The 14668-nt window shown below is 43.1% G+C and overlaps 1 protein-coding gene and 1 non-coding gene across 3 annotated transcripts in view; one reads left to right on the forward strand and one right to left on the reverse strand.

Annotated features, from left to right (window-relative positions):
* Psmb2 (proteasome 20S subunit beta 2) overlaps positions 1-5282 on the reverse strand; it is a 32813-nt gene extending 27531 nt beyond the window's left edge. The window contains exon 1 of one of the 2 annotated variants that reach the window (XM_038335436.1): positions 5082-5282. In XM_038335436.1, the coding sequence (XP_038191364.1) occupies positions 5082-5172 (91 nt within the window). In that variant the 5' untranslated portion in view covers positions 5173-5282. Of the gene's footprint in view, positions 1-4880; positions 5019-5081 lie in introns of those variants that run through there. The other variant, XM_038335437.1, reaches the window with a different exon arrangement.
* Positions 5283-9992: 4710 nt separating this feature from the next.
* LOC119818154 lies at positions 9993-10131 on the forward strand. Its single transcript, XR_005286061.1, has one exon. It is a non-coding gene; the product is annotated as a small nucleolar RNA SNORA55 (small nucleolar RNA).
* Positions 10132-14668: the final 4537 nt, after the last annotated feature.

Below are 14668 nucleotides of genomic sequence, written 5' to 3' on the forward strand. Positions count from 1 at the left end.
AGCAACAAAAAACAATTTAGGAACATTTAAAATACAAGGAATAGAAAAATGGGGTGGGGGGAGTGAGGCAAACTGAAGGAATCCAGACTACAGTGATTATCTTGAGGCACAGATTAGGCTCAAAGTTCTGTTACTACAAATACAAATGTTACATAAACATACAAAAAATGTGAAAAGAATGATTCTACAGTTCAAATTATGGAACCATTTCAAGAAAAAAACAATCAGCTGAGACTTCAAATCTCAAAGTAAATGACTGCATTTCCAAGGCAAAAAAGAAAAGTAGTTGCCAAAGAAGAAACTTTAAGGAATGCGCTAACAGTGAGCTATCTAAATACCTAACAAAAACCGTAATACTCTAACCTTATCTAGCTGAACCAGACTCATTCAGATTAAATAGATAAATAATTAATCAGGCTGTAATTGTTGCCTAGGGAAGAAAGCTCAGTATTTAGTCTGCAGCTTCAGAGGAGCGCTAACTCTTCCTATCTTACCCGCTTTCACTTTCCATTTCTCTAGCAGTGCTGAGTAATCTCCCCTGGGAGACATGTTTTCCTGCATGAAAGCTTTTGAAATGTCAAAATCTCTTAATAGGATTTAAGGAACAAATGCAACTATCAAATACTTTACAAGTGTTGGAGAGTTGTAGACACTAACAATGTGGATTTTTAGACTGGGGGGATCCTACATAAAATATGCCTATAGACAATGTTGAATTGCCTTAAAACTCCCAAATAAACAATTTTTCACTTGCTACACATTCAAAGACTGTTAGTTTTGCAAAGTTGTTATAAAAGGAAGATTCACTTACGCACGCACGCAAAAGACTAGAAGGGTATATATTCTAAGTGCCTGACAATGGTAAAGACATGAACAATTTTTATTTCCTTCTTTTGCTTATTAGTATTTTCCAAATCTCTATACTTAACATGCTTCATCTTTGTAAGAAAACATCATTTATTAAGTTTACATTATTTTTAGAAGCAAAAAAAGGATAAGCATCATGGCTCAGCAGGTAAAAAAGCACTCGCCCCCCCCCCCCCGAATTCAATCCCCAGAACCCACACAGAGGAAGGAAGAGAAATGACTCCTTCACGCATGTGTGACATGTCTGCACACACAATATCGGGGAGGAAAGTAGTTCTTGTTGGGGAGTGAGTTTACAAACTTACATCACATTTCAGCAAAAAGGCTAAGATTCTAGGCAGTAAACTGTTAATTATGAAATAAATGTAATTCAGGCAAATTTATCTTAAACAGGGAGCACGTTCACAAAAGACAACCCTTCAGAACAGGGCTGTACAAGACACCGCCTGTACAGCTGTAGGATGTTCCTACACTCAATAAACTCACAGGACCCACACACAGACAACCAAATGAGAATAAGCATGTAATGCCACGTGGGCACACTGAGGGGAACCGACCAGACACGCATTCTGGTCAGACACTGCAGGCAAACAATTTGCCTGCCTAAACTTTACCAAAAATGTGTAAACGGTGACACTATCACTTCCGAATGCCTAAGTCACAGGTAAGGAAAACTATTACACTTAGCGTTAGAGAGCAGAGTCTAAATCACACATGCTGTGGAATTCAGAAAAGCAAGTTTCTGGAGACTTCTGAGTAACTTAAAAAGGCACTCTGTTTAGGGCAAGAGAAAAAAGGCATGAATTGAGGCACACATCCAAGCAAACTGAGAGCTGAACCAGTTAGCTTCCCCAGCAGGCATTTGGAAGATGTCTTCTTCCTAGTACGCAGCATGATGAAGAAACAATGCCTGGCAGGATTCTGAGCCTGTATTTTGGTACATGCCTATAACTCCAGTCCTGGGAGGCTAGGTTACGTGAGACGTACCGGGCCAGCCAGGGCTACATAGTTAAGACCCCATTTCAAAGAGCAAAAAAGCCCTCCTCCCCTAAGAGCATTGACAAAAGAAGCTTCTCCCCAAATCACTACTGTTCATCACTCGTGCCTACTCCACACAAATTCCCTCAGACAACTCTAAACCCCCTACCCTAAGTTTTTCACACCAGAAAAAGGTATCAGCTGAGTGCAATCATTTCCAACTCATTTTCAAGAACTTGCTCAAATTCATCCTTTTTCCATTCCATAATTTCTGTGGCTATTCATAGGACTTACTCCTAAAACTGTTAATCTAAAAACTAGCCAGCCTAAACTGGGAGGTGGTGGCACATGCTTTTAATCCCAGTGCGCCGGAGGCAGAGGCAGGTGGATCTCTTGTGAGTTCGAGGTCATCTGGTATTACAAAGTGAGTTCCAGGACAGCCAGGGCTACACAGAGAAACCCTGTCTTAAAAAAGCAAGCTTCCTCCAACCCCCACAAAAAACTACTACCACCAAAAACAAAAACAGGGGTGGGAGGGAGAAGTGTAGTTGGAATGTAAAATAATTTTTTTTTAAAAAAAAAACACTTAAGAAAAACCCAAAACAAAACAAAACAAAAAAACCTAATCTAACACTAACTAGTAATACTTCTATCAAACAAAAAGCATCTTGTATTTATTTCCTAGGTTTTTCTTTGATTTTTTTTTTGAGACAGAGTCAGAGTCTCATTAACATAATCCTACAACAGCCTTGAATTCATTATGTAGACCAGGTGGTCTCCAGCTAGAGATCATCCTGACTCTGCCTCCTATGGGATGGGATTACAGGGAAACACTACGCCTGGCTCTCCTTATTGTGCTTTTTCCTGCAGGTTTCACCCAAGAAGCTGCACCCCCTGTAGCAACTAGAAGTACAGTATGGATAAGGGCTTGGAGCACATTCTCCGTCTCAAAGCCATTCACTATCACTATGATGAAACAGAAGACGTCCTGACCTGGTGACTGCTCCGCCCACATGCCTCACGCTAAAATCACCTGCTCTCAGAGCCTCACTCTTCAAAGCAACGGGCAACTTGACCCTCACAGCAAAGATTGTTGGGAGACCGGTTACAAGCAGAACTTGTACAAACTAACCTTAAATTTCATAAAGTCTCTTGAGAAACAATTCATACCGCAGGTGTATGACTTCAAGTTCTTCAGAAAGAACAGAGCTCAAGCAAAGTTCATAGAGTTCTTTCTGTTTTCCCAGATGGGAGCTCCAGGCTCACAACCAGACAGGTGCCTTTTCCTCTGTAAAAGCGGCCACAGGCACCTTGTTGCTTCACCTTGATCATACGCTTCAGGAGACTCCAGCATTGACACTTCTTCCAGAGACCAGTATTAACTGCTATTTGACTTCAAAGCTTTCCCTAACCTCTACAACCAGAATCTCCCCCTCACCACTGTACCTAAAAAACAACCCCCTCTTCCTATTAGCGCAAAGTTTGACTGCTCTCATCATGACAAATCAAACACTTTCTGGCTTGTTTTATAATTATATATATATGCATATCTAAATCTCTTATTGAATTACTGTGTGTGTGCGTGTGTGTGCACGCGTGCGTGCATGCGTTATACACACAAGAATGCATGGGTACACCTGCCTGTGCCCAGGACAGAGAAGGACATCACCTTATTTTCATAAAGCACCTCACCCTTTGGGCTTGACTGACTGGCAAGTGAACTCCCAGGATCTGTGTTTGTTGCTCCCAACAGGGGTTACAGGCACACAGCCATGTATGCCTTTTTTTTTTTTAAAAGCGAGTACTTGAGACTTAAATTCTGGTCTGCATGCTTGCACAGCTACTCAGCCATCATCCCAACTCTGTTCATTTCTTTTAAAACAGGGATTACACAGCATTCTTTCCCCGCCCCCTTTCAGCACTTAGCACTGTAAAGTAAGCACACAGAAGGGCCCGAAATTTGTCAAATGAATTTCTAATTCTCTGGACAAAAGCAAAATACCTTCCAAACTTGCCTATGATCAATCATGAAAACACACTCTTAGATTTTGTGGGTCAATTGCCAATATAAAAGAAGCGGTTGCGTATAGTCGTTATGGGTAAAAGGGATCATATTTCGCAGACTGTCTCCTAACTTGTCTTTGCAGTGCTAAAAACAGAACCTGGACCTTGAGCATAGCAGGGCTGGACTTCGCCACCGAACTGTAGCTTCAGTTCCAAGTCACACAGGTTTCTGGGTTAGTACCTGGGTCTGCCACTTGTAAGCTTAGGAACTTTTTCTTTAATAATTTAAAAACTATGTATTTATTTAGGGACCCTTTCTTGTTCTGCGCGTGTATCACAGAAGGGGTGTGGAGGTCAGAGGGCAACCCGCAGTGAATCAGCTTCACTCTCTACCATCTGGGCTCTGGAATCAAACTCGGGGAGGCAGGCCTGGCCAAAAGCACCTTTCCTTACTGAGCTTTTTCGACATCTCCTTAGGAAAGGTTTTTATTTGTTTGTTTGTTTAATATTCTGTGTCCAACTAACTCTACAAAGAGGGGATATAATAGTGCTTATCTTTTTTAAAAAAATGGCTGGACACACCTGATACATAAATGCTTCAGTTTGTTAAGTATTTGTCCAGTGCTAAACTCTTACACATAATGCGTTCACGCAATCCTCTCAACAAGTTTTATGCTGAACATTCCTAGTCTGAGAGATAAGAACATCTGAGCACTGAAAAAAGAACGTACAAAAAAGCAAAGCAACTAGAGAGACGCCATCTCTGCTTGCATTAATTTTTTAAATACAAGGAAGACCTAGCAGCAGATGAAAGCTGAAGAAGGGGAAGATCTGAGCTGGGCAACTGAAGACAGCCGAAGCAAACTGGAATCGCAAAAAGTCTGGCCCCAGTCTCACTCTCCCCAGGATCCCACCCTAGGGCGCCCGCAAAGTAGCCTCTACTAGTGATCGCGGAAACTTAACCAGCAACTCGGAGGTCTGAGGAGCCTAGCACCGAGCACACGCTTCAGCTCCCACCCTGGGAAACTCACTTAGCAAGCGGCAACTGGGCAAGGACAGAGCACAGCCAGGGTCCTAAACTTGTCTGCCAGCTTCCTCGGTTCTAAATCCCGCAGTGCTGGAAGGGCAGAGCTCCACCTTCCAAGCTGCCCTGGGGTTCACGCTACACTTCACCAACTTCCGCTGACTGCCCCTAAACCCAGGCCCGCCGGGCCTCCCCTGCTTCTTCTCACCGTCCTTCATCTGGACAATATTGCTGGCGGCCACCCGATCGGAGGCGACGAGGACATAGTCGGGGCCCTGGATGCCGATGAGATACTCCATGGTGGCGGGAAGCGTGAGGCAACAGGGTCGACGGAGAGAAGGACTTCCCGGGTTCACGGCCTCACCAGTGAGACAGCACACCCGGACGAAGCTGGGCGTGACGCACACCGCGCGACAGCCCGGGCAGTGGCGCGGACCAATGACGTCAGCTCTCGCGAGAGAGCAGAGACCCGACATGAAGCGATTCAGGTGTCATTTAATAACGTACCTGAGGGTTATGCAATGTTCTGTTTCCTTATCTACCAAAATCGGTACGAAGATAAACCGCGCCCTGTGTGAGAAGTGCCAGCGCATGTGGGTCTTCAGGTTTCTGTTTCGTTGCTCGGTAAACTAGCTGAAGTCTTGTCCTGCTAGCTAGATTGGAGAAAAACCATTTTGAGCCCTGGAGTTAGGCACCAGCCGGGGCAACATAGGGAAACAAACCTCACAAACAGAGCAAACAAAAACTCCTTGGCCGTGGTTCACTCTGGAAATCCTAGTATTGGGTAGGGTGAGGCAGGAGGAGGAGGCGTGTCAGTCAAGCCTGACGACCAAAGTTCAATTCCTCGAACCCATGGAAAGAGAACTGACTCCCAAAGATTTCCTCTGACCACACACACACACACACACACACACACACACACACACACAATCAATTTTTAAATATTTACTTGTTTTTTTTTTTGAGACAGGGTAGCCTTGATTAGCCTGGAACTAGCTTAAACTGTGTACCAAGAGGATCTCAAATACATAGAGATCTGCCTGCCTCTGCTTCCCTAGTGCAGATATTAAAGGCCTGGGCCACTATGTCCCACTTAAAATAGTTTCTTGAAGAGAAAGAGTAATATAGGAGATAGAAAGGACTGAGCGACAGCTCAATGGTTAAGAGCACTGACTGCTCTTTCAAAAGACCTGGCTTCAATTTCCAGCACCCACATGGCAACTCACGAAAGGTTATCTGTAACTCAGACACGTCTTTGGCTTCTTCAGGCACTGCACACACTTGGTGCACACACATATATGGAGGCAAAAACACTCAAAAAATAAATGTTTTAAGGAAAGAAAGAGTAATAGAGGTGTGACTACAATTAAACTACACATAGAGATGCCATAATGAAACATACCTTAATAAAAAAAATTAAACATTAAGGAGTTGGGGTGTTGCTCAGCACTAGAATGGTTATCTAGCATATTTAAAACTCCAGGGTTCATCTCCACAAAAATAGAAAGTAAGAGTAAGTAAATGTAAAAAATGTAGAAAAAGTAAGTAAATGTGCATTATCTGTTAAATCTATCCAAATAAATGTCTGCACAATAACCCAAGTATTTGTCGCAGAGGTATGCTTTGTTGCGCCACCGTGACTGATGAAAAGAGGACCAAGTTCCATGTTTACGAAGAGCTGTGTTACAGGTGGTGCTAGCTGCATACAGTGTCCTAGTCACAAACATGCACAAGGACCTTGGCCCAGAACCCCAGAACCCACAGGCCTGGCATGGGCCATGTGTCTGTTGGCTCAGGGGATATGAGAGGTGGGGACAACAGGATCCCTGGGAGCTCTTAGGCTGGCTGATTTGGCCTGTATGGTGAATGAGAGACTATGAGAGACCCTGTCTCAAAGCAAAAATTGGAATGTGCCTGAGGACTCTCTCTCTCTCTCTCTCTCTCTCTCTCTCTCTCTCTCTCTCTCTCTCTCTCTCTCTCTCTCTCACACACACACACACACACAAATATAAAAGATGAAAATGAATTGCCCTATAATGCAAGATATATTTCATTTAACTGAAAATGAAATTGCTTTCTTATTTGTACTAGGATGCCATTTTATAAAAGAGGAATGTTTGCCTAGGAGCAGAAAATATTTAAGAATATTTTAAGATCAGTCATATGCAGTCATTTAGTGTATGTGATTTAAAGGGAAAAATTTTCCCTTGAATCTGCCAGAATCCTCCTCTGTCCATCCTTGATTCTGGGATTGTGCACACACTCAACAATGTCTAGATCACTTTTTATTTTACATGCATCTGTTTTGTTTGAATGTTTTATCATTCTCAAGTGTTACTTGTATCTCTGTGTGCATGTTTGGGTGTATGTGTTGGGGAATATTATTTTAAGCTGTGTTACTTTTGTTTATGTTGCATTTGTTTAACTCTGTGAAGCTGTGTTACTGTGCCTGTTTAAAACACCCGATGGTCTAATAAAGAGCTGAACAGCCAATAACAAGGCAGAAGAGAGAAATAGGCAGGATTGGCAGGCAGAGAGAATAAATAGAAGGAGAAATGTGGAGAAAAGAGAGATCAGGGAATGAGAGAGGAAGGAGGAAGACTTCAGGGGTCAACCATCCAGCCAGACATGGAGTAAGAAGGAAAGAAAAGGTATACAGGAATAGAGAAAGATAAAAGCCCCGAGGCTAAAGATAGATGGGACAATTTAAGTTAAGAAAAGCTGGCAAGAAACAAGCCAAGCTAAGACCAGGCACTCATAACTAAGAATAAGCCTTCGTGTGTGGTTTATTTGGGAGCTGGGTGATGGAACCCCAAAAAAGCATAAAGAGTAAAGTAAAAAACAACCAACAACATGTATGTGCGTGTGCATGCTAGGGATTAAAACCAGGGCCAACAACATGTATGTGTGTGTGTGTGCTAGGGATTAAAACCAGGGCCTTCCTTTCCATGGTGAACATGCACTTTACCACTGGGCTACAGCACACCTAATTACTTGGCTTTTTGTTGTTGTTTTGGTTTATTTGAAACAGGTCTGTAGCTTTGGGGCCTGTCCTGGAGCTAGCTCTTGTAGACCAGACTGGCCTCGAACTCACAGAGATCCGCTTGCCTCTGCCTCTGCTTCCCGAGTGCTGGGATTAAAGGTGTGCGCCACCACTACTAGGCTACACCTAATTACTTGTAATTAATTACATGAGACAGCATCTTATGGGGCTCCAGATGGCTTTGAACTCATTATATAGCTGAGGGTGATTTCGAACTCTCCTGAGCCTCTTGCCTCTACCTCCTAAGTGCTGGGATTACAGGCACTACAAAAGGATTTAGTTAAAAAGAAAACAGCCACCTCTTTTTTAAAAAAAGGGGGGGACTGCCTCAAGACTAGGTTGTGACATCTGTAACTGAATCCTTATATGACTTCATGGGAGACAGAGAGTAACTTGCAATTCTGTCCCCCAAAACGACTCTGGGATTCCCTGTCTTTGCAGAAATTCTAGTAATTACTTTGTTCTGCATGTTTCTTCCAAGTCTCTGCCCGTGAGGGGACATAGAGTCTGAGGAGTTTGGGACAGTCTATCTATCATGGGATGTGTGCCAGGGCCAAGTGAGCTCATTAAGCCAGCCATCTCTCTGAATACAACTATATCCATCATTCCGAAAGAATTCTTAAGTATCACTAGAGAAACCCCCACTGAAACCCCCTCCTCTCTCTGTTACACATGCACACAATTGTATTTTTAATTGTTAAAATTACATAGTTATGCTGTAACTATATGCTCATAGATATGCACATGTAACTCGCTAAATATCTCCTTTCATCAAAAGTAACCATCCACAAAACGCTTGTATCTTTCATATTTTCCTTTGCACATATTAATATTAATTAATTCAAGAAGATGCAGAACTTTGAATAGGAAGATCTGATACACACATTACATATATACACATATGTACACATAAATGTTTATATACTACATATACATAATGATATATGTGTGTATATGTATATACACACACATATACAGTCTCTTCAGTGGATGCTTCTCTCTCCTCTCCAAGACTTTTAAAATCCCTTCTAGATTCAGTCCCTTAATTTCTTGTTAATTCAGAAAAAAAAAATGGGCTTGGGGCTGAAGAGATGGCTCAGTGGTTAAGAGCACTGGCTGCTCTTCCAGAAGAGTCGAGTTCAATTCCCAGAACCCACATGGCAGCTCACAACCTTTTGCACACAGCACTTTATCGACTCGTTTATTGAAGATACGGGCAGGCCTCTTATACCCCCTCCCAAGGTCCCATTGGCTCAGGCAGACTCTGCCACGTTGCCCTTTCCTCACTGGCCTCTCCAGTAGGAATGTCTGTGTCAGCAGTCTCTGGGTGTAGCCGCAGGCCTTAAGCGGGCGGAAGTACCTGTCGCGCATGCTCATGTGGGCTGGTTTGGACCTGGCAACTGCAGCTTGGGTAGGCTGGCCGACAGTTTCTCCTACAACAGGGGAGATGATTCAGTCGATAAAGTGCTGTGTTCAAATCATGAGTTCAATCCCCAGTATTCATGTGAAAAAGCTGGGTGGAGTGGTGTGTGCGTTGTCCCAAGACTGGGGAAACAGATGGTGAATCCCCGGGGTTCACTGTACAGCCAGTCTGGCTTGCTTGATGAGCTCTTGGGAAAGGAGTGGACAGTGCATGAGGAACAGCACCCAAGGAATAGTGTCTGAGGCTAGCCCCTGACCGCCATGTGCATATGTACTCGCGGATGTGTGAACTCGCATGTGTGCATCGGTACATGTACAAACAGAGGGGGCAGGCAAAGAGGGTACACCGTGGCTCAGTGACGACCTGAGTGGGTTCTCCAGAATCTCCATGGAATAAAGAGAAGACTTAATCCCTCTGATTGTCCTGACTTTCATAAGTGCACAGTCGCATGTGTGTGTGTGCCACGTACATACTACATAATAAATGTAATTTTGTAAGCAGAGAAAGGCCTCAACTGTGGTGTCTCACTACGAGCCAGAACCTAACTTTCCTCCAATCAAAGTGTAGAATGGCTTAGGAAGTTTAGAAGAAGTCAAGTTTTGGTGCGGACATGGCCGTCTTCAAGAACCACACACAAACAGTGCCTCAAATGGCCTCAAGAACTCCAGTCAGCTAGGTGTGTTGGTGCATGTGCTGGTCTGGGGACAGACAGTGGCACAGTAGAGCAGAGAAGACCCAGATGGGTGGTTTTCCATTTGTCCTGGAGCCTGACACTACAGCTCTGCTACACTTCCTCCTGGCAGTAAGGGCGTTTGGGAGATGCTGGGAACTAAAGAAAAGGAAGTAGAAGTTTCCCCAGGGTTTGTGCTGTGCATCACTTGCTTTATTTAATGGTCGGGGTAATTAAGTTAGCAGGCTCCATGAGAACTTTTAATGGAAAGGAGTCTGAGTGGCAGGGCAGCCAAACCTACATGGCCAGGGTCTGCTGTGTGTTCTTGGCACTTGCAGAGTGAGACAGAATGGTGTCTAGAAAGGGGCAGGTGGCCTGCCAGAGACACTATGCTGCTTGTTAGAGGCACAGCAATTGTCACAAGGTCTTTAGGTGATGAAAAAGACGGCTGGGTAGTTAATAAGATTTGGCAGCTCTGGCCCTTGGTTTCCCCCATGGTAGGGATGTGGGGCAAAGCATGTACCATTCATATCAAGGAACTGATCATATGCCAACTCTGGCTAGCCCAATTCCTCTTGGTGTTCCCTCCTTGACTGGCCCTCACTAATGCAGGGGATGGCAGTATGTCCCTGCTTGTCTATACAGGAAGGAGCACAGCCATGTATCTTAAACTTCTAGGTACTGTTTTCAAGATCATGGCAGGCAACTGTTCTCCACATCCTGTTGGTCTGTTCCACAGGCAGAACACTGTTGAGTTGATACACATGTTGGCTTTCAGGGGCCCATGGTGCCACATGCACACACACCAGAGAGAGAGCAACCAGCAACCTTTTCAGTTAAGGGAAGTGACCAGTGATTGGCTCTTTAGAAAGATTGTACAAGTCGGTGGCTGTGGCTACATAGTTGTTGGTCTTGAAGGACATTGTGGACAAAGGCTCAGTGGACATGTAAAACCATAATTAGAATCTGGATTTCCTGGGTCCCGCTAAGTTATGGTGGCAGTCATTGGTGATCTGAAAGGATTTTTGTTGATGTTTTTTAAATAAAAAAATTGCACTTATTTAGAAGCCTTCCGAATGTCAACAAAACAGCTACATTTTATTTATCTATATATCTTGCAGTTTACATAGTAGTATTCAGTTAGCGAAGCAACAATTATCTCCATATAAGCTGCATCAGAGACAATTGAAGATAAGAGAAAAATCAACTACCGCCCCTATATATAACTAATTTGTGCTGTGCACCAACAAGAACTTGCTTTAAATTTCCATGTCAACTTACAACCCCCAGACTGGTAGAATAGCGCATTATTTTCTGTGTCATTCAAGGACAGTCTGAAGCAGCTTGCATCCAACTGCAACCAACAGCAGCAGTACCTATGAATGGTGCTGCCTCAGGCTAATGCCTCATTAATTCTCCTACAAAAGCTGGTCAAGACTCTCTCTGACTCTCTCTCTCTCTCTCTCTCTCTCTCTCTCTCAATTTTTTGAGACAGGGTTTCTCTGTACCACCCTGGCAGTCTTGAAACTTGCTTTGTAGACCAGTCTGGCCTTGAACTCACAAAGATCTACCTGCCTCTGTCTCCAGACTGCTGGGAACAGAGGTGTGTGCCACCTCCACCCAGCTGTGAATCATAATGTAAATACCTGATATGTGACCCCTGTGTAAGGGTCATTTGAACCTCAAAGGAGTTGCAACCCACAGCTTGAGAAAAGCTATGATAGACATTAAAGGAAATTACTTAGAATATCTGCATGCTAGCAAGCTTTGTCTAAAATCCCCTGGTAAGACCCTTTTGGTGTAGGAGGGTCTTCTTTCTATGTGTTGCTTTCATTGGTCAAATAAAGAAACTGCCTAGGCCTTTTGATAGGGCAAAACTTAGATAGGCAGGGAAAAGAGAACTGGATGCTGGGAGAATGAAGACGGGCAGAGAGCCGCCCGCCATGAAGCTGCCAGGTCAGACATGCTGAATCTTTCCCAGTAAGCCATGAGCTCATGGTGACATACAGATTATTAGAAATGGGTTGAATCAAGATGTGAGAGTTAGCCAATAAGAGGCTGGAGATAATGGGCCAGGCAGTGTTTAAATGAATACACTTTCTGTGTAATTATTTCAGGTAAAGCTAGCCGGGTGGCCGGGAGCCAGGAGGGACAAAAAGCAGCCTGCTCTCCTAATACTACACCCTTTTACCTTGTGCACAAAATCTTGCTTTGTATTATGCCTAGATTAACACCACAGTGAAATGGAACAATTTGCATTTGAGCTAGAAGAAAATTCAGCCTATCTAAGGTAGTTTCAAAAAGCTGCTGGAAGCTGGGCGGTAGTGGTACAGTGATGGCCTTTAATCCCAGCACTCAGAAGACAGAGGCAGGTGGATCTCTGTGAGTCTGAGGCCAGCCTGGTCTACATTGCAAGTTCCAGATTAGCCAAGACTACACAAAGAAATTCTGTTTCAACTCCCTGCTCCAAAAAAAAAAAAAAAGCCGTTGCAAGTATTAGCCAGGCTTAAGAAATAGATACCCAGCATGCCTTTCAATATTAGACAGGCTTAAGAAATAAATACCTGGATGCCTTTCAAAGCCTTCTTACATGTCTAATTATGCTTATTTTTCTCGCCATAGCTTGATGCCTGTTGATTGGGGTCTCCTCCACATCTACACAGCTGCTGCCTTGACATGTGTCTCAAAAGACAAAAACTGGGTAAAGTTACGTTGATTGACATGTAAGTTCAGTCTTTCCAAATGAAACCTCAGCTTCAATGCAAATAAATAATAATGGTAAATATCTGGCTAATTCTTGTTGTCTTTCTCATTATCCTTGATGGATTGAAAACTAAAGAGAATCAGGGATTTTAGGTTCCCCACACACTTATGAGAAGGCTGTTATCAAAGGTCATGATATTAATCCATATTTTATTCTATGCCCTCCTATTCAATGAATATGAGTGTTATATCCTTGCTAACAACTAATGACAAGAACCATTTTTAAAATCTTTTTTGTTGGTTGGTCAACATCACACACCTGCGAACACACTTTTGCCAGCCAGCAGTTTAGTGACAGCTCTTGGTCAGCTAATCAGATCACATTCCGATGAACAAACTTTGGAATGGCAACCTGTAGATGGAAGTTTCTCTCCTGCCCAGTCCCACAGCTATTCAGTCCCAATAAAACATACAGGGGTTTATATTAATTATAAACTGATTGACCTATTAGCTCAGGCATATTATTAACTAGCTTTTATAACTTAAATTAACCCAAAATTCTTATTTATGATTAGCCACGTGGCTTGGTGTAGGAGGAGGGCCACTTGTTGGTTCCTGGCTGACCAGCCCTGAAATAATCATACAGAAACTGTATTAATTAAATCACTGCTTGTCCTATTAGCTCTAGCTTCTTATTGGCTAACTCTTACATTAATTTAAGCCATTTCTATTAATCTGTATATTGTCACGTGGTTGTGGCCTACCAGCAAAATTTCAGCATGTCTATCTTCAGCGGTGGATCCATGGCATCTCTCCGACTCTGCCTTCTTCCTCCCAGCATTCAGTCCAGTTTTCCCTGCCTGCTTACGTTCTGCCCTATCAACAGGCCTAGACAGTTTCTTTATTCATTAACCAATAAAAGCAACACATAGACAGAAGGACCTCCCACACCATTTCCCCTTTTCTGTTTAAACAAAAAGGAAAGCTTCAACTTTAACACAGTAAAATTACATACAACAAAACAGTTATGAAGCAAGAATTACAGTTACAATATTAATATCTACTTTATATTTTATCATAACTAAGGAAAACTATAATTATAACTTTAAATTCTTTAACTCCATCAAAGACTCCAGAAGAAAGTAAACAGGAAGTACATTGTAAGCAACTTCCAAAACTCTAGAATTGACAGAAACATCTCACTGCCTGGACAGTCACCCAAAGTTCTTCTGTACCATTGGGGCATCCATCTTCAGCCTACAGGCCCATAGCATCCAGAAGACTTTTCCATGAAGCAGGAAGTTTTAAAGACAGTTCTGCCTAATTTGGCAATTTGACAGTCACTTTTTTGTGTGTCCTGTAGAATGTCTCGCATACTCTTTCATGAAGCAGGTATCCTGAAGGGTCATCTCACCTTTAGGCAAGTTTAGCATTCATTTCTCTGCGGGTCCTGCATGTCCAGTTAAGCAGTCTAGGCAAGAGCAGTTTCTTGCCCAAATGGCTAATCAACTCCATAAGGAGCCTCTTCAGTGCCCATCTTCCTCTTGAAGTAGATTGGTGCTGCCAGGAGCAGACGTGTTTCATTGTCATGAGAAGTCCTAAGTTTTTAAACATTTTAAATGCCATATTTTGAAGGTCTCTGAAAGATTTGAAGAATACCTATCTAACTGAAATACATCTCTATACAGCTAAAAAAATCTCAGAGAGGCACTCTTATCTTGCCTCCTCTGCATTTGGGTGGCAACTGCAGACTTGGCCTTTCCTCTTCCCAGAATTCTCCTAGTCTGGTTTCCCTGCTTATACTTCCTGCCTGGCTACTGGCCAACCAGCATTTTATTAAACCAATACAAGTGACAAATCTTTACAGTGTGCAAGAGCATTATCCCACAACAACCAACAGTCTCACTTTAGGTGACCCGACTTCTAAAGATTCTGTCAGCCTCTGTAAAACCTATG

Source organism: Arvicola amphibius, chromosome 6 (genome assembly GCF_903992535.2).
Source record: "Arvicola amphibius chromosome 6, mArvAmp1.2, whole genome shotgun sequence".
NCBI lineage: Eukaryota > Metazoa > Chordata > Mammalia > Rodentia > Cricetidae > Arvicola > Arvicola amphibius.